This window comes from Haliaeetus leucocephalus, unplaced genomic scaffold (genome assembly GCF_000737465.1).
Source record: "Haliaeetus leucocephalus isolate CR32 unplaced genomic scaffold, Haliaeetus_leucocephalus-4.0 Scaffold657, whole genome shotgun sequence".
NCBI classification, from domain to species: domain Eukaryota; kingdom Metazoa; phylum Chordata; class Aves; order Accipitriformes; family Accipitridae; genus Haliaeetus; species Haliaeetus leucocephalus.
Genome location: NW_010973093.1, coordinates 3,147,222 through 3,166,467, shown reverse-complemented (window position 1 = coordinate 3,166,467; position 19,246 = coordinate 3,147,222). Strand labels below are relative to the sequence as shown.

General features: G+C 37.9%; 1 protein-coding gene across 1 annotated transcript in view; it reads left to right on the top strand.

Moving 5' to 3' along the window:
* The window catches only part of B3GNTL1 (UDP-GlcNAc:betaGal beta-1,3-N-acetylglucosaminyltransferase-like 1), a 129,797-nt gene extending 111,051 nt beyond the window's left edge, over window positions 1-18,746 (top strand). Inside the window, exons 9-12 of the mRNA XM_010579428.1 lie at window positions 8,397-8,465; window positions 10,273-10,347; window positions 15,820-15,908; window positions 17,730-18,746. Of these exons, the coding sequence (XP_010577730.1) occupies window positions 8,397-8,465; window positions 10,273-10,347; window positions 15,820-15,900 (225 nt within the window). The 3' untranslated portion in view covers window positions 15,901-15,908; window positions 17,730-18,746. The remainder of the gene's footprint in view (window positions 1-8,396; window positions 8,466-10,272; window positions 10,348-15,819; window positions 15,909-17,729) is intronic.
* The last annotated feature ends 500 nt before the right edge of the window (window positions 18,747-19,246 follow it).

Below are 19,246 nucleotides of genomic sequence, written 5' to 3'. Positions count from 1 at the left end.
CTTAATACTTTATATAGAGTAATCAAACTTTATCCACTAACTCTGACATGTTATCTGAAGTATTCAGAGGTTTTCTCAATAGCTAACAGAGATAAATACCTTCAGAAAGTGACTTGTATCATCTTAAGTGAGAGCAGGGGCCTAGTGTTTAGATAGCTAATCTCTGATGAAATTAGTATTATCTGTAGTGATTAAAGCACTAGTTTTATGTAGTTGTTCAGGCTCATTATGATTGCCATTATAACATCCTAGCTTTTCCAAAAGTAAGATCCCAGGTCTGTCCATCTCGGTCAGAACTGAAGCTTGAATGATATCCTGATGTTTCACGGTAAGTCACTGGCAAAAGGTTGTAAAAGTAGTTAAAACATCTTGCTTCTCCCAAGTGCTAATCAAAGGATTATGCTGCTGGAGTTTCAGGAAATAAATTAATAAAATTTGCAGTAGGTAGGTCATGGCAGTTTTCATTTTACTCTAAATTAATAACAGTAAGAGGAGGCTAGTTAAACTCCATGTTATACTTTTCCTCAAAAATCCATCAGGTATTTTGTGACTAATCTTCAACTCTTGCCAAAGACTCTAAAATCCCATATGAACAAAGGTTGTAAATAGTTGTTGCTTCATACTTTCCAGCCCTAAAAACAATAAAATACTTTTCTTGTCTCACCCTTTAAAGACTACCTTAACAAGATTTAAGCTTTCATATATTCTGTTAATTATGACAACACTAGAGATTCAATATAATTTTGAATCTACAAGTAGAATCTAGTGTTGTCTTGTAAATGGAGGCCCCGGGGATATGAATTCATCAATTATGTAAAATAGACACCATTAAAATACAATTCCAAAAGCCCCTTAAGACAAAATATGATTTATTACATCAATACAATTACCATTTTCTCCTCTGAAGGTCCAGTTGTGTAAAACGGTGCGATCTGAACAGGTATAATACCCTTTGAAATGCAGGTAAAATTGCCAAAATAAGCTGTATAATTTAACTGAGCTGTATAATTTAACTGTCTAAATTTAATTTCAGTTGGTTTTATACTTTAAGTCAGATTAGACTCTTGAAAATTTTACCTATACTCTGTTTCACTGTTGCTGCATCATTTTATCAAGATTCAGAATTTCATTAGTGTCATGAGACTGATTTTGGTTGGAATGTGGAGTCACAGCAGCCTTGTTTTCCAAATTGGTGCTAAGTACCTGTAGAAAATTTGGGACACATACTCCATGAAATAATAATAACCCCCCCCCCCCCCAACCTCTTACATACCGTTTGTATTATTTTGTAATTGTGAAAAAAACTAAAATCTACTAAATCTTCAGGAAGAGAATTAATTAATCTGAACTGTCAAGCTTAGGGCATGTAAGAAAACATCTTTTTCAAAAGAGAGCGTTTCTTGTCTTTTCAGAACCTGATAAACAAAGCAATTGTATTTCTTATACTGACTAAGTTTTTGTGGGATGTTTGAAAAGTATGTTGCATGCTGAACAGCACTGTTTCTTAGAAAACAAAATTTTGGCAATTCCAGGAAGCAGCAGTCTGTGTATGTTCATACTCACTAACAAATTATTACTTTAGTCTGTTTGGAAAACAGTCTGAATTTGAATTATGGCTATGTTAAAAGAGAAAAGGACACCTAAGCAATATTGTCTCTTTTCCTCCAGACATCTGTATGGTGAATATTAAAATAATTCTTTGTCTCCAAAGAGCTTAGGCAAAAATCCAAGGCTCAGTATTTTTGCTAAACAGCAACACAAGAAAAAAAAATTATTCAACTAGTAGTTTTTTTATGAATTAATTACCAGGATCTCGGTATTCTTAGGGAAATTCTGTTTCCTGGCTGTCCCCTTCTTGATTCACGCAGTTGACAGTGTTTCAGTATTAGCATTTCTGCAAGAATGAAATCGAACAGACCTTTTTTTGTTTAAAACACATCCGTCTTGTCTATAATTTGCAGCTGAAGATGGAAACCAAATGTTTTGGGGATGCTATATATGCCTGGAGGGTTTTCTGAGCTGTCTTGTCTACTCTTTTATTCTCCACCAAACTTTAGCTAAAAGGAGAACTTCAGCATTAACATTTTGTGTCATTTCCGATAGCTGAAAATAGTGCTCAAGAAGCTAACAGAAAAGAAGGGGGAAAGGACGAAATAAGCATCAGCTAATTAGTGGCATGGAAACAGTACTAGTACACAGCCAGCCCATAAAGTTTCTCTATGACAACCCTATCTGCCAGTGGCAAACTTGAAAGCTTCAAGAAAGTATTTCGTATGCCCTTTTTCCTAGCTCATTAACCATTTAAAATCATCTGTTAGTTTCTCTTCACCTTTTTCTAAGAGCAACATCACTAAACCATGTACTTTAACTATGACCCTTCAACTCCCTCACAAAAGCAAGAAATGTTTAAGCTTTGTAGCATTTTAACTACTCTAAAGTATATGAATGGCAGTATGAGAGTGTGAAGTGGGGACGTGTAAAAGCAAAGAAACATAAATAAAGGGAAGAATATTACACCTACCTTGACTGTGGAGCAAAAGATAGAATGACAACATGAAAGCGAGTTAAAAGAGAGCCAACAGAACAAAAAAAGAGAAATGAAATTCGAAAGCTTCAGTTAAATCCAGGTATAAAGCATCCTAAAATGACATGGGGTAAAATAGAGGCTTTAATTTGGACTACAGTGAATACTTCATGCTGAAATATGGCAGGGAAATTTCCCTGCTGCTTCCATTTGGGAAGATGTGCTTTTTTGCAACATCCGTTTTGTCAGTACAGAGGCATGCACACTCGAAAAGTTACTGCATAACTAATGTTGTTATCTGTTCTAGAGAAATGAGACGCTTGCAGCTAGTTCCCACACTGTTACATAATGTAATCAGGGAAATCTTGTAGGTACAGTATTTAGAAGCCTATTTTACACGTTGGAGTCTGGTGTTAAAATTGTCTTGAGCAACCTTGTTATGTATATGTTGAAAGAGGGAAGATGCTGCTATCTTTAATGGAATAGTGTCTTTAAATAGAGTCATGAAATGCATGCTTGGAATTTAATGATACCCACAGCTTCTGTCACAGCCGTAGTGCTAAAGAGGTGAAATAAAAGCAGCATCCTGATACTGAAAATCACTCAGATTGTGACAGAGTTGCTTGCTAGTTTCATGGTTCTGCTTGTGGTGTATTGGGAGATGTTTATGCCTCTGCATGGCTCTTGTTCTGTTTGTCATTAACTGTATCTATTTAAACTTGCATTATAATGCTTTCAGTTAGTTTGCTTTGACATGAATGGCCAAAAACAATTTAACTTTTGCAGACATGTATATTAACATACTTCTGAGGCTTTATGGAAGTTTGAATGAAAGAATTATAAAGAGAAGAATCAACAGGGTCACTAGAAGTTTAAAATGGATGAAGGATTGCATGAGATGTGGAGGGAATGCAGTAGGGAAGATCTGCTCATACAGGATTTTGTAGAGAGTTTGCAGGTTGTCTTCTTTAAAGATAAATTTTATGAGACCAATTGATGTAATGAGGAGGGAGAGGAGACAATGTACAAGTGACCACTTATCAAAAAGGTTGTCCATTTTTTTCTGTCATGCTCTACTAAGTTATTCACTCTCCCTTGTAAAACTTGCCTCTCGTACCCTTGAAGCTACAACAGATCTTGAGAATTTGCTGTGATTACATTTTGTTGCTTTCTGTAAATTAACATTACAGGCCTAAAGCAGACCACAGGTGAAAATAAGATGAGGGAATAAAATCCTATGAAGATCATTCACCATAAAAGGACTTTAGGCTGGTGAAATCTTTCAGTTTTTCCATTAGGAAATCTGAGTGGAATGGGAAGTGTAAGGCAACATCCTCTGCAGTAGCCAACAAGGCAGTAAACAAGTTAAGTATGAAAGAAACTATTAATTTTTGTGTAATAGTAGCACAGCTCAAACAGCTAGGCAATTACAGCTGCACCCCAAGCCCACTCTTACTGACTTCTCAGATTGAACATTTGGAGTAGGATTAATCTACTACCCATTAATCTCCTTTTACCACAGGGAGGTCTGATAGTCCCAGCCTGTGTGTCCCTTCACACAGCTGCTGTGTTATTAAAAAGAAGCAGCCAGAGAATAGCTTTTATATTCCTCAAACGTGTCTTCCCCAGCAGAGGGTTTTTTTGAGTAAATATCTTATCTTTTGAGCCATATAAACTTTCTCTTATGAGGGAGAAAACTACTTCTCCTTTTTCCCTTACACTGTTGTTAATGTATGTTGCAATCCATATTTATAAAAATCACTTATAGTAATTATGTAGCTTGTATATAACAGATATCTAGCTGTCTCTTCCAATTTTTAGCTCGGAGAAATAGTCTTTTTTTCTTTGTTTTGGAATTGTGCAGATTTTCATACAAGTGATGTCCAAAATAAAAATATGTAATCATTTATATATTTTGTTAGAACTGAAGCGTGATCTGAGGACTCTATAAGCTTCAATGGTGTCGTATTGTCAGAGGCATTGCAAAAGAGCCATTTTGCTAGAAGGAGGGGAAAAAACCCAACTTGAGACTGCTTTATACCTTTGGTTCATAGGTTCCTCCCTGGGAGACAATAGTTCATGTATGGATGGATGGTTTTCATAAAAAAAATACAAGAAAGAAGCCCATTAATGCAGGAAAATAAATAGGTAACTCTGAGTTTATCCTAATAGTATAAAGTAAACAGCTTATATAAGCCTGATGCCTTGAGTTCTCCTTATAGGATAAACAACTGTGCGTAAGTCCTGTATTTAGACTCCAGACATAGATTTTCTTTAATTGGAAAATAAATAGTGTGTGTCAGAAAAATAGTTGACTTGCATTTTGGCCACCCACATGGTGTACAGTCTGGCAGAAAAATTGCCCATTCCAAGTCTGACCTGTTTTATAATACTGTAAATACCAGATGTAAGCTGGCTGAATCCATTGAAAATTAGACATGGAGATACCTTAGTGGTAACTCAAAAAAAGCTTAGAGTCATTTCCATCTTCCAAGCGAAATTTGTCACAGACTTACCTGTCAGGTTGGGTGTTTGGTTGTTGTTTTTTTTCCACACAGCTGCTGTTACCGGGGGTTTTTTATGCAAGAGTGTCTGGGGGCTGGGTGGTTAGTATGGCAAAGGCAGTTTGCCAAATTTTCTGCATACGGTAGTATGACTTATGGCACAGGATGAGAGGAAGTGTTATGATTATTGGTAATCTAGTGATACAAGAACTATCTTTGGTTCTCTAACACCACTCATGTTAAGAAGAAATCTATGCAGCAGTCAGGGGTTTCTGTTATCTGTATTATAACATGCTAAAGGTGAATAGTGTGATACTTGCCAGCACAGATCTTGAAGGTGAATTCTTAGTTATGGACATTAAAGTGTAGATAGAATTTCACTTTACCTTATGTCAAAGGTTCTGGGGTTTCGTTTTGGTTTTTAAAATCTATAGGAGTATAAGCAGCTAAAAAACTAGCTTCAATTACTGGAAGATATGTCAATCAGTGTATTGGAGTGTATTTATTCCCTCTGTTGGGTTGACAGTGAAGACGTAGCCTGCTAAATTTTGTTTATAATGATCACAGCTTCTAGGAAAATAAAACATTAGTGGTGGAACTGAGATTTGCAGAATTTTGGAGACTTTTAAAAGTGGTTAACACAGAATGAAAAGTATACAGCTGAGTAACCTCTCTTTCCACAGTGGCTTCTATTTGCTTCCCTTCATATGTATACATATTTATATACATGTGTGTGTATGTATATGCACACATATAAATAAGATGGGTAGAGGAAATCTTGGGATGTAGTTTACTGTGCTCAGTCCACACCACCTGATTTTTCAACTACAATAAAGCATTACAGTGGTCATGGAAATGGGGTCAGGGATGTAAAGTGTACTAACTTGTGTTTAAGAGAAAAAAGAAAGCTAAGATCCTGGTTCTTCATCTTTGTACTTGAAGGAGTTGCTTGTGTTTGCTGCTGTCTAACCCAGTACCTTGTACAATGTCTGCACCTTGTACAATGACTAGTAACTTCCTAGGACTGCCCTGAATTCCCTCCTTTCTTTCCATTTCCATTAAAATGCCTGAAACAGGGGGAAGTGTCCTTTGGGCGATCCCTGCATCAGATCATCCAAAGCAAAAGTCTGGATCTGCTGGCCTGTAATGTGATTCCTTTAGTCATGCAGCCCCAAAGTGAGAATTTAATGTTTCCTTAATGTTCTGTTCTGTATTTCTTTTGTTGCCTGTTTTCAACCAACCTATTTTCCAGGTATGAACATCTACCTCTAAGTCATTCCAAGGACTATCCCTGCCTACCCTCTCCAGATTATTTATTGCATTTTCCACACTGACTTTGTATGGTGGTGGTGTTTAGCCATATTTGTAGTCCTTGATATTTTTGTTTGTATTCTCTTTCCATTGAAGTTTAATGGAAGAACTGGTATCATGGTATTTAAGGATTTGGATAGAAAACTGTTCAGTTGGATAGTGGAAATATCTCCAAAGTATTTTTGATGTAGAAACACCTTTTATGTTGCAAGACAATGCAGCTCTATCTGGCCATTGCCTGAAAACACATGTAACAGTTCTGTTCCTCTGCAGTTTTGCCCTTGGGCTGTAAAGGTGGCACTCTGTGTCGGGAGTGAAGTACCAATAAAGAATGCAAAAGTTCAGCATTATGACACCTATGCTCTTGTGTAGGTGTTTTCCTCTGCACAGACAGAATGAGGTCACTTCAGGTAAAAGAAAACTATCTTAATTACAGGAGGAAAATGTGTGAGAGAGATTTGTAGACTGTCCTGGTTTCAGCTGGGATAGAGTTAACTGTCTTCCTAGTAGCTGGTACAGTGCGATGTTTTGAGTTCAGTATGTGAAGAATGTTGATAACACTGATGTTTTCAGTTGTTGCTCAGTAGTGTTTAGACTACAGTCAAGGATTTTTCAGCTTCTCATGCCCAGCCAGGGCACCTGACCCAAACTGGCCAACAGTGTATTCCATACCATGTGACGTCCCATCTAGTTTAGGAACTGGGAAGGGGGGGGCAGGGAATTCGCCGCTCGGGGACTGGCTGGGTGTCGGTCGGCGGGTGGTGAGCAATTGCCCTGCGCATCATTTGTACATTTCAATCCTTTTATTACTACTGTTGTCATTTTACTAGTGTTATCATTATCATTATTAGTTTCTTCTTTACTGTTCTATTAAACCGTTCTTATCTCAACCCACAAGTTTTACTTCTTTTCCCGATTCTCTCCCCCATCCCACTGGATGTGGGGGAGTGAGTGAGCGGCTGCGTGGTGCTTAGTTGCTGGCTGGGGTTAAACCACGACATAGACACAGAAAGCAAGCCAGCCTTTTGCAGCCTTCTCTAACTTAATAAATTAATAAACAGCTGTTTGGCTTTTCAGATTTTCTCAGCAGTAAGTGTTGTTAATCAATTTTTAATGCAACAATTAAAAAGATAGGAAAAACGCTATCCAGCTTTCACCAGAATAATTGATTTCTGCAAGACCTTAACTATCTTAACTGTTCTGCTTCAGTGTAAGAGTTCTGTGTAGATAATATGAATAGATCCAATGGAAGTCAGAGGAAAACACAGCTACGTTTATTTTAAAAAGTCTTCCAAAATGTTACTGGCAACCTAGTGGCTTAAAAATGAGGCCACTGTGTATTTTGGATTGCAGGCATTTATTCTGCCTGCATATTTATAAAGAATGCAAATAAAAAACCATCTGAAATGTTTGGCAACTAGGGCTGCAAATAATGCTTCCATAACTACAGTAAGAATAACCAAAATGAAGCAGTAATTATATGTGTTTAAACACCAAATCTGCTGAACTTCTCAGTTGAAAAACACAAAGTCCAAAACCATAGGAATTCCCAAACTTGGTGTGTTATGACCAAGAATTGAGGCTAGTATTGCCAGAGCATCTGAAGCAATAGAGCAGCACGGCTGTACTGAGGTATCTGGTGGTAGATGATATGCTTGGGGTGGGCAGAAAGAGGAAGATTTGTATTATATAAGCTTAGATATTTAGTGGAAGTGCCAAAATGAGGAGGCTAGTCTCTGGTTTTAGTTTACTTAGCATATCACTTGGGATGAAGTTGATCTCATAGAGGTTTTCTCTTACCCAGTCAGTAGCTTAGATCACCTGTTCTCATGTTCATAAAAACAACATTCTCATAGACAACTGCAAACTTTGCCCATCTCCTTAAGATACACCTGGAAAGGATTTAATTTTTAAGCTCCATAGGAGGACCAGGGTGCATTGCCCTATTGCTGTGTTCATTCACATACCTGTAGCATTACTTACGTAGATACACTGCCTGTGAAATACCTGCTGGTAGCAAAGAACAGTATTGAAATGCTCTGCTTCTGTTTTGCCAGGTAGCTGCGTTTTGTGATGTTGATGAAAAGAAAATAACAAAAGGATTCTACACTTATAAAGAATCTGAGGTTAGTTGTAAGTACTCTTGCATTCTTTACTGTGATCTGGAAGTGTTCTGGGAAATGTGATGAAAGAATACATCACTGATTTTAAATATTGTATGGCAACTCATTTTGCTAAGGAGGCCGTGACAGAAGACTAGATAGCTGGGGATTGATACTGGAGTGTGAACTATGGAGCCAGAACTATGCACCTCACACTCACTGAAGTCAGTTTAGAAAGACAGAAATATATACACTCTGAAAGGATTCCAATGATGGAGTAAAACATAGCCTTCACTGACAGTTTTTTCTTTTAAGTGGGGGTAGAATTTGGCTCATGATGGATAAAAGTGAAATCTCTATTAAAGTAAAGTAAGCTTCTGTGATTAATTGTAACCTATCTGTATATTATAGTTACACTGTATCTGAATAAAGCTTTAATAGGATCCTTGGGAGCCTAAAATTGTAGGCAGCAACATTTTCTTCCCTAGACAAGGAAGGCCAATATTTAGATGGCAATAAACAAACCATATAGAAGAAAAATGTTGTCTTGTTGCAGTATTAATTTAATGATAGCAATTAGCTCAAGACCTGGAGTAAAGCTTCATCCAGATTCAGTCCCTACAACAGTTGGTGAAAAGACAGTTCTTAGTTTCACTGGGCATTGGACCCGATCCTGTGAGCGCGGTCTTCCGAGAGTGCAATTTGACATTACCCCTTAGCCACTCTAAGTGCAGGGGTGGTCTGACTTCGCTCACTGGCCTCAGCCACACACTTCCACTGCTTTGTTTATAATGGGTCTTGCAATCTTGCAGCTAAAGGATGACTTGATTCAGTTAGTTGCTCTGGCAGAAAAGAAACCCTCAAAATAAGCTTTTCAGCAAGTTATCTTGTGAATCAAATTACCCTGAGGTTGCATGATCCTTTTATATCTGATGGGAGTAGGACTGAGGGAGGGGTAGAGGGAGAGGAGGGGCACCTCCTCAGATATAGCTTGTGATTAGACTAGAGTAACTGTAAAATCAAATTCTATACTGGGAAGCTAATGAGTGCTTTCAGCTGCATGAAAACAGTTGGAGTGCAGGATTTTGACCTGAAATACTGAGGACTCACTAACTACCAGTGCAGTAATACTGTCAGCAGAATTGTTACAGATCCTGTGCATTTGTCTTCCTAAGACATACCCATCCTCTCAGATCAGTTGTAAAGAAGATTGTACTGCAACCTGTTGTGAATCCTCAGAAAATTCTGCAGCTTGGATCCATGGTGAAGTCCCAGTTGGGCATAAGCCATTTAACAGCTCCCACTGAGAGGGAAAGATTCTCCTTTGTATCCGCTATTGTGCCTGCTCTAATGCTTCGCTGCTGGCACAGTAAGCTGGTGCAGCTTACTAAAGTGGCAGAAAATTAAACTGCCAAAAAAAGAAAGAACATATTTTTTATGGGGTAGGCTATTAAAGCAGCATACCTTGCAATCAGATGAAAGAGGGAATTGTTTGGGAAAGGGGTAGAAGTAGAGCTTGGAGGTAAGGAAGAAGCAGTGGAGGAGAGCAGTGAGACCTTCTTTCAAAAGCAGAAAGCTCTTAATTCGCATCTGGTGTAGTGTGTAACTTTGTTCAGAGAAACACAATTGTATTGAAAGATTAGGGTAAGAAAATAAGGGGTACTTGAAATGACTGGCAAAATAATGAGTGGAAGATGTGACCAGCTGGACTATTTAGCATGAGGCCTCAAAATAATTTTTTCCCCTCTTAGTGTTTAGTAGCTCCTAAAACTAAGCTAACAAAAGTAACACTCTGTGCCTCTCTACTAAAGTCTGCTGCTTTTTCCTGCAGGAGACACCAAAACGAAAAATTCCTATACGTCACTTCAGAGATGCAACTCCACCTTTCATTATCTGTGTGAAGCTGGTGAGTACCACCTTTAGCCTTAGCTCTATGTGCAAAAATCAGTATTTGCTCCTTATGAAAAATGAATTTCTATTCACGGTAAATAGCTTTTCCCAGAAGCTTTTACTATGCAATTGAATGGCCTTTTTTATCAAATTGACTGTGCAGAGTATTTCAGGGATTTAAAAAAGCAGTATTAAGTAAAGTAGTATTAAGAATAATCAAAGGTGCAGCTTCTGTAAAGGCGCTTGGATCTGTTTTACTTTCTTGCCCAACATTATAACATAAATGAACACATACAGTCAGCCACCTGGCCTCGTTTATTCCTATTATTTTGCTGCCCTCTGTATAGCAAAGGCTTTGTTTTTTAAATCAGACTTTAAAAGCCGTTTTCTTTGGCACTGCCAATTCCATAGCTGCTTCTGTGCCCGACTCTTGTAACTTTCTTATTTCAAATGGTTTAACTGACCTAATAACATAACTAGAAGATGATAACCAGCAGTTATTTTGCTGCTACATTTAAAATAGCAGAGCACAGTGTATGGGTTAACACAGAAGTTTTAAAGCAAAACAGAAAATACATTCTATTTGCAAATGCTAGTAAAAAAGTCTCTAACAGTAATTAAAACCTGTAGCTACATATAAACACCGACATTCTAATGCTGCACTAGATCTGTTCAAAGATTGATTAGCTGAATCTCATCTCATCTGGTACAGCCTGCTTTTAACTTAGCACTCCCGACTTTACGATCAACTCTGAGATCGTAACTATGAGTTGTAAAGCCAGACTGAAAGTACCTTAGGGCATTATCATGTACTGTTGGTTGATAAACTCTTGGATAAGCTAGTAATATTACAACTAATTTAATTTTTCATACTACATATAATGGTGGGTGGAAGTCCCTAGACAAAACATCTGTGGAACCTGTTATAAAGCACATTTAATTTGTGAAGCCCTTACAATGAGACTATTATACAACATCTTGCCTGAAAACTCTGGTCCATGGCTTCAGTTGTGATTTCAGTGTATTTTTCCACTCCTGGCCACTGAGCATTTTCTACTTGCTGATCACAGAACGCTATAAGCCATAGTATCGTTTAAGTAACATGCAGTATTTTCTTTGGAAATACAGTTTGACCTGCTTGAAACAGTTTCAGAGTTTGTAAAGTTGCTTCTAAAATCTGTGTTTGAAGCAGGTCACTTTTTAGAAGTTAAAAAAAGTCAAAAGCTATTTGTATGGAGCCAAATCTCTAGAAACTGCAGGCAAGTTACCCCTTACCCCTCTCACTTCATGACTGAATTACACAGCTACTGTGAATGTTGGTGTTATAAGAGCTGATGGCAAAAACACCCTAGTGCAGAGGTAAATAAACATCAATCCATGTGGAGTTCCAGCAGCGTTATGCACTGGGAAAACAAAATAGTGGCCAAACAGAAAAGAACAATGCTGATAATGAACTTGCATAACAACATAGTGAAAGTCCCTAATGGCGCTTACCTTTCTACAGATTTTAAAAATACCTGTTAATACTATGAACCTCACAGTTCACCTATGTTGTTATACCATATTATTATTTTAATATTATGAAGACAGATAATCAGGGTGTTGGAAAAACAAATTTATAATAAAGAACTGAAACCGGATTTTTCTGTTAGCGGTGCCTAATACCCTGTTATCACCTGAGAAACCACAGACTACGTAAGAAAGAAATAAAACCCATAAATATATCTGTAGCAAAGTGTAGGAAATATAAACCCAGTGGAGAGAGAAAAGGAACCAGAGGGTCTCAGGAAGCAAGTAGCAGTGCTCCAAGTCCCACTCCCGAACCAAGTCTGCCGGACCCTCCTTTTTCCTACCATTTGGTTTCGCAGCTGATCTTAAGGAATAGTTTTTAGTAACCTCTTTCAGCTGTTGTTGTACTTGCTGTATTTCATTCCTATTAGGAGTCTTTGTGGAGGCTGTCAAAATCCATGAAATCCCACTCTTCCTACTTGCAAGGTTGTGGGTGGATTGAAACGGGCACTGTTTTCAGCAGTAGTTTTGTCATGGAGAATAGTCTTCTACCAAAACAAAACAAGTTGATAAAAGTCTGTGGTTTAAAATAATTCAGGTAGCCTGTCTGCAGCAGCTTTCAAGCTTCTAGACCTGACCACTAAAGGAAATAGTTTCTATAATGGGTTGAGAAGAGCAAAGTATTGAACTTTTTCATTCATCTGCAATGATATTGTGCAGGCCAGGTATAATGCTGAGGGTTAATCTTTGCTGTATTTACGGGTTGAGTTTGCCTTGCTTTCTGTGCAGCCCACATCTGAAGAACAGCTAAAAACAAAACATCCCACTTGCTTTTCTTTAATCACCTTTTCTACATTTCTTCTTCCAACATGCTTTTTGAAAGTGGGAGCATAGGAAAAGTAGGATAGCGGACAAGTACGTAAAATATTAAGACTGCATCAAATGGAAAATGTTGTCTTTTTTGCAATAGCTATCGCTGCCTCTCTGATGCTATTCATCCAGATTTATCAAATCAAACTGTGCAAATAATGTTGCTGTTACAAGTTAAAGTCCCAGGCTGCTGTGGAATACTACATCTGAGACACAAAATTCCTCTGCAAAAACGGTGCTCTCCTTGCGCATACTGTAAGGAGAAAAACAAAACTCCTGTGCTGAAGAGGTTACAAATGACCTGTATTTTCAAACTATTTAGGGGAAGTAGCTTTACCCAGCCCTGTGTTTCAGGTCACGCAGCAAGCAAACATACAAAAACCCTAGTGAACGCACGGACGTTTCTTGTGTAGACAGCTGTCAATGCAACAACTACGACCTAGCTCCATGTTGCACGGAACTATTGGACGTTTAGGTAAGGCAGAAGTAGCTGCAGATTCTTTTGGCTAATTTCTTAAACAAAAGTAATTAAAAAATTCCTGAACATCCCAGACTTCCAAATTTAGCTTTATTATTTACCAACATAAGTTCATCACCATCCTTCTGAAGAAGGAAGTGTCCTGAGACCTTATTGTCTTTCATGTTGCTGTTCTTGATAGGGGATTATTTTTAGTTTTGATACAGGCAAAACCTGCATGTTTATATACAGCTCTAAGAGGGTGATTTTGAAGATTAGGTATGTTTATTAAGTAAGGAAGTGAGCGAGCTGTTTGCAAGAAACAACTCTGCTGGACATGTAGTTGGGAGCAGTGTTTGCTTATTTATTTTTTCAGGCAGTTCCTCCCTTGCTAGCATTGGCATTACTTTGTTACCATATAAAATCATACTTGGAAAAGCAGTCATCCTTGTGATCTTTGCTCAGTTTGCATTTTAAAATGTCTTCACAAATGGCTGTAGCTGAAATTCTGCTCTGTGTGTGTGTGTGTACATGTGTAAGTTTTTGCTGAAGAGAGTAAAATTCTGGCTTTAGCTTGTCAAAATTGTGTAGCAGCCTGCAGTACCACGTCACGTAAGGGTCTGCACTGGGTGTTTTCTCTCGCTTTGAGGTAAAAGCAAAATGCTTAGAAATCATGTATTGTGCCCTGTTTTGGCATGGATTCCAAGTGCTTGAAATGAAAGGGATTTTTATTTTTCTGTCTCAGTAATTACACTAGTTTGATTGTATAAAGTTTTCAGTAAATTTACTGTTAGACCAGTTATTGTAAAACTCTGCCTTGTTCTGTCACTTCAGTCTTGTGCTCTGCGAATGAAAGATTTAACTCTCCTGCTTAATTTAGCATCTGGGCTCTTTTATATATATATTTTTTTTTTAACCCTTCTTTTGAGCAGGTTGATTTTTCAGCAAGCTAAACACAACTGTTCCATACCCTATGTCCTAACTTGCGAAATCTTGGGTTTATGAAATCATTAGTGGAGGCTAAAGGTCGTAATCAAGGCCTACATTTCTGAGTGGAATTCCCTGTTGGTGTGTTAAGTTTTGCAGATGGACCAGTGACAGTCTGGGATCTTAAACTGAATTGCAAAACTAGGACCCAGTCCTTCAAAGTACTAAATACCATCAAGTATTTTCTTGATTTCAGGAAGTAAAAAAACCAACAACAACAAAAAGTACTAAACATCTTTCACAATCGGGGCCTTATTGCTCAGGTAAGAAATTGGTTACCTTAAGTGGAGCCCTTGCTTAAAAAGCCGTGGGCCCTTTCCTGCACTTCAAATTATTCATTAGCTATGCTTTTTTTAGGGTTAGTAAAGATCAGAGTTCAATTATGAATTTTATGACTGGTGGTTTTGTCTTTTGTTGAAGTTCTGGATCAGATTATGTCATCTTTTTATTTTTTGGCATTGCTAGTGAAAATAGAAGAATGTGGCAGGTAGATGAGAATTATATAGAAGAAAGGAGAGCTAATCTGTGATCTTCAGGCATAGCATGCTCGTTTGGGCAAGAAGTTTGAAATGTATGCACACAGTGTTTCCTATATAAATTCAGGCAGCAGAAACAATGGAGAGGTTTGGAGAAGACAGGTCAGCTTGTTTTGTTATTAGACCCCCTGTTGACGGAGAGGGCAGTGTTCTTGAATGGAAGGCTTCCAAGCAACACCCAAATACGATAAGCACTTTTATAAGCAGTTCAGCTGATGGGTCCACAGTGAGCTGGGAAGCTGGCTGTACAGTCCTCCATGTGGGACAGAAACCTTAGTTTCTGAAATCAGGTTCATTAAAGATCCCAGAGAAATTTTTTGAAGCCTATTATTCTAGCCAAAGTGTAGCGTTCCACCTCCTTTAATTCCACAGTTTCAGTTGGACGCTGTTTTTGTAAGTTCCTGTCCTAAACACTTGCAGTATTGTTGTACATTGTTAAAATGTCAATATTGCTGCTCTGGGCCAACCAAAAGAACACCAGTGATCTCTTTACTTACCTCCTACAGTGTTGTGAGGTTCAATTCATTTTTTTTTTTTTTTGGTGAGATTCCTGAAGATCAGTACAATTAAGGACTTCAGGAAGAACAAAGTAGGAACGCTGAAGGTGTCATGTTTTCTTAATGACATCACTGCCTTGCAAGATTGCTCATGGAGCAATCTGAACAGGTTCCTGTTCAGATAATGTAACTAGGGCTCAAAAGGAAACATCTTTAACTATGCAAAGTATTTCAGTTACTTGATGAAAGGTTTGTTCATCGGACAAGCTAATCATTGTTCAAAATCTACAAAAATCACTGTTTTGTCAAACTCATTCCCTTGGTCCAGTCTCTGAAAATGCCTGCATTAGAAAACAAAATCTGCAGAGCTTAGTATAGCCCTTGTGCTCTACACAGCAGGAGAATGCGGTGTCTAATATCTGCCCACCCCACCCCCTCATATTAATTTGAACACTAAGTTTTCAGCATACACTTAATCTTTGAATGGAAATGTTTCTGAGCCTTTATTTATTTATGTTTAGTTCCACAAATGGGACCTTCTTCTTTGGTCTAAAGAACCAACTTACCAAAACCTGTTACAACCTGAAAGGAGTTTGTCTGGTTGATCTAATTCTCTTTTTCTTCCCTCACAGGATTTGACAGGTGGAGCATTTGAAACAAACCTGAACACGCTGAACTTGAAGGAAGGGATGGATTACTACCACTTTAACTAAAAACCAAGGTAAGGCAGTGATACTGAAGCTGTGTTATCCTCTGTGTATCTGTGTGTAGGAAGACCAAAATGCGCACAGGTTTAGAATTTTTTAGTAATTTGTGCTTCATTATTCTTTGTACTGAGTAACCCCTTTCTAAGGGAGGTCCTAGTTACTCTGTGGATAATGCTATTTGCTCATTTTCTTATTGCACATCACTTGTTTACCAAACTCAGTTTGATTGTTAAATTGTATTTCTAATTTAAATAACCATCAAATACAGGCCAGAAGATTACAAGAGGACTGTTACCATAGGGAAGCCTTAAAAATGCATCAAGCAAAGCCTATAACCACTGGAAGTGTAAAGAGAGGTTTCTGTCAAACACTGCTTGGGGCCCTCACCCATTCCCTGTGACTGGCTCATTTCCTGCTGCAGGGAGCAGCAGCTGGGGCTTGCTGAGGTAAAGCTCTGCACAGGGCTAGTACTGAGATCCAGCAATGGCATCCTCTGATTCGGGGCTGTGTGAGAAGTACAGTTGTGTCTGTAATGTCATCTGGCAGCCAGATGATCACATGTACAGATGCTCACAATTTTCACTGGACCTTCTCAGGTTTTTTTGAGTAAGCACAACTCATGTTTTTCTTGCAGCAGGGACCTAAAGGTATAACTTTGCAAAACCCAAGATCTTTCAAGAATGTACTAGAAACTTCTGTAGTAATGGCAGCGTAACAACATAGGGGCTGTGGATTCAGGAGTATTTCTGCTGCAGTAATGCCTGGAAGGAGCCCCTGTGGTGTGTGCAGCCGCACGGCCAACTCTGTCTGTTGCACAGTGTGTGAATTGAATACTGTTTGTTTAATAGTTAGTCAGTGAGTAACACTGATCTACATTGAATTTCATCTGCCAGACCAGGTTGCAAGTATACTTAAGAAGTATTGAATAATATAATTTATAGTTATATTCTTGAAAATGAAAAAGAATCTTAGAGACAGACAGGTTGCAGTTTGGGAAATGAACACCTGCAGTAGAAGATTGCTGCGGTTTGTAGCAGGTACTTCACAGAGAAACTGGCTTGGTTTTAGCTTCTCTGCCTGAATTTTTCCTTCCTTTCAAATTTTCACACACAGCACCACTGTTCTACTTGAAGTGCTGGGATAGTGGGATTTAATTAGAACCATCAAATAATACAGTGTAACTAGAATATCACGTTGCCTGTGCATTTGTCCTCCCCATCATATTATTAGTTTTACTAAAGAAAAATGTTATAGCCATTTCATTTTATAGTCAGTAAGGGTCTAAATTCTTAGCAAGGTGCTTGAGGTACTGATTCACCTCTGTTCTTCAAGGGGAAAAAAAAGCTTCAGTCCCTAGAGCTAGTTTACCACAAAAAACATTTGCTTGAATTAGTTACATAAAGAGCTACTAAGAGAAGCCTTGACTTTAGCTGAAGTGAAACCTGGATTTTTTTGTTCAACTATGACATGACAGACTTCTTATCCACAGCGATACTTCATGTTCAGGAAGATTTCATTATCACTAAGCGTTGCCATTCTTACCTCTGAAAAACAATTGTTTTAAGAGACTAATGCAGCAAGTCAGGTTTAATACTTAATGTGTGTAAAGCAAGCACAGGCTGAATGGCTCCATTCAGAGTTGTAGAAGTATAAATCATTGACATAAAAAAAAAACCTCAGGTCAATTGTGACAGAAATACGAAGAGAAACCGCCATCTTGTGGCTACAGATAATGACTTTAAAAACTGAAAACACAGTGAATCTTTGTTGCCTTCCTGTGGCATATCTGCACAATGCTTTAAGACATAATCTCTGTCTCTTATTTTGTTAAACAGCGCACTTTGAAGCTCATGCTGAGAATCCAGTTTGTCAGGATGCTGCAGCACAAACTCTTCAGTCCTAATGGCACGTGAACCGAGCTTCAGTTTACAAACCAGCAGCCAGTGCCTGCAACTTCATTACGCTGAACTCTACAAGACAGAAGAAAAGAAGAAAGAGGTCACAGGGAGTAGCATTTATCACTATCTTAACAGTATCCCAATCATGTAATTCAGTAAACTAAATGGAGAAGAAAATATAGACATACAAAGCTATAATATTTATAGTCCTTCTTAACACCTTTACCGTTTAGCAAATTTTATTTTTACAAGTTTTAAAGGAATGACAAGTGTTGGCTTCATACAAAATTGACTTCATTCCCCTTTTCAAAATGTTATGCTTGTCTTCCTTTATTGTTTCTCTCCTGTTCTCAGGATCTGTGAGCTCTTGAAGAAGAGCAGAGTGTGAGCACAAACTGGCTGCTAGTAGAGACATCTGGACAGCTGTGAGAAGTCCTTTAAGTTGACTAAGTATCACTCTCAGAGTGAACTCCAACAGTTCTCAGGGCAGGTGCAGGCTTAGCTCTTTTGCTAAAAGTTATACTAACTATTTGCTTATGTTAAGAGGAAGAAAATGTGAGGTTCCAAATTCGGCCACATAACTTCCAAATTGCACATGATACTATTTGTAACAGTTCCATCTGAAAGAATACCTGTATGTATATTTGGCTATTTCTTATTCTTTTGTTTATATTGGGACAGTTTTCTCCTAACTTGTCAGGCTTCTCTCAGCCTCCAATAATTAAGGAGTTGAAATAAGATTTTTTTTTTTGAGATCAGTGAATTCATCTTGTAACATCTTCATTCTGAACATAACATTTCTATTGGTTGACTAAAAAACCTTGAAACAGCAATGCTCGGGTCAGCTTTTGCTCTAAAAACAATGCCTTGTATGGGCGAGAGGTTCAGATTCTTGTTTTCCAAAATTACAAAAATGTTAGTTGCAGATGTCTTAAAATTTTACTAAAAGCAGAAAACTGTAGACATGACTTGGTAAGAACAGGAAGATGAGCAGAGAAGACTGCTGTGGGGCACAGCAGGGTGTCTTTGAAGGTTATTCATAGATGTCTTAAGTATTAGTCTTCTGACCAATTTTTAAAATATACTTTTTAAAAAAATATATATATTTTTTTATATGAATGGTAACTCAAAACATAGGCTGTACTTACATTAGGAAGCATCTTCAGTGTAAAGGATTACTAGAATATTACACAGGAGGAAACATAATGCAATATCCCAAAGAGCAAGTTCAACAAGCACTTTAAAAACGCCATTAGCTAAGATCACCTTTAGGTGCTGTGCAGGAGAGAAGATTTGGTGTCTTTCAGCCACAAATGCGGCAGCTGTGAAAAAGGCTAATGCAATTCTGGAGTGGAACTGTGCAGGACAAGAAAATAATGCTTTGCATAATTCTAGTCATGAAAATAAACTTAATGGTGTTCCAATAATGAAGGGAATGAAGGTTCACCCTATTA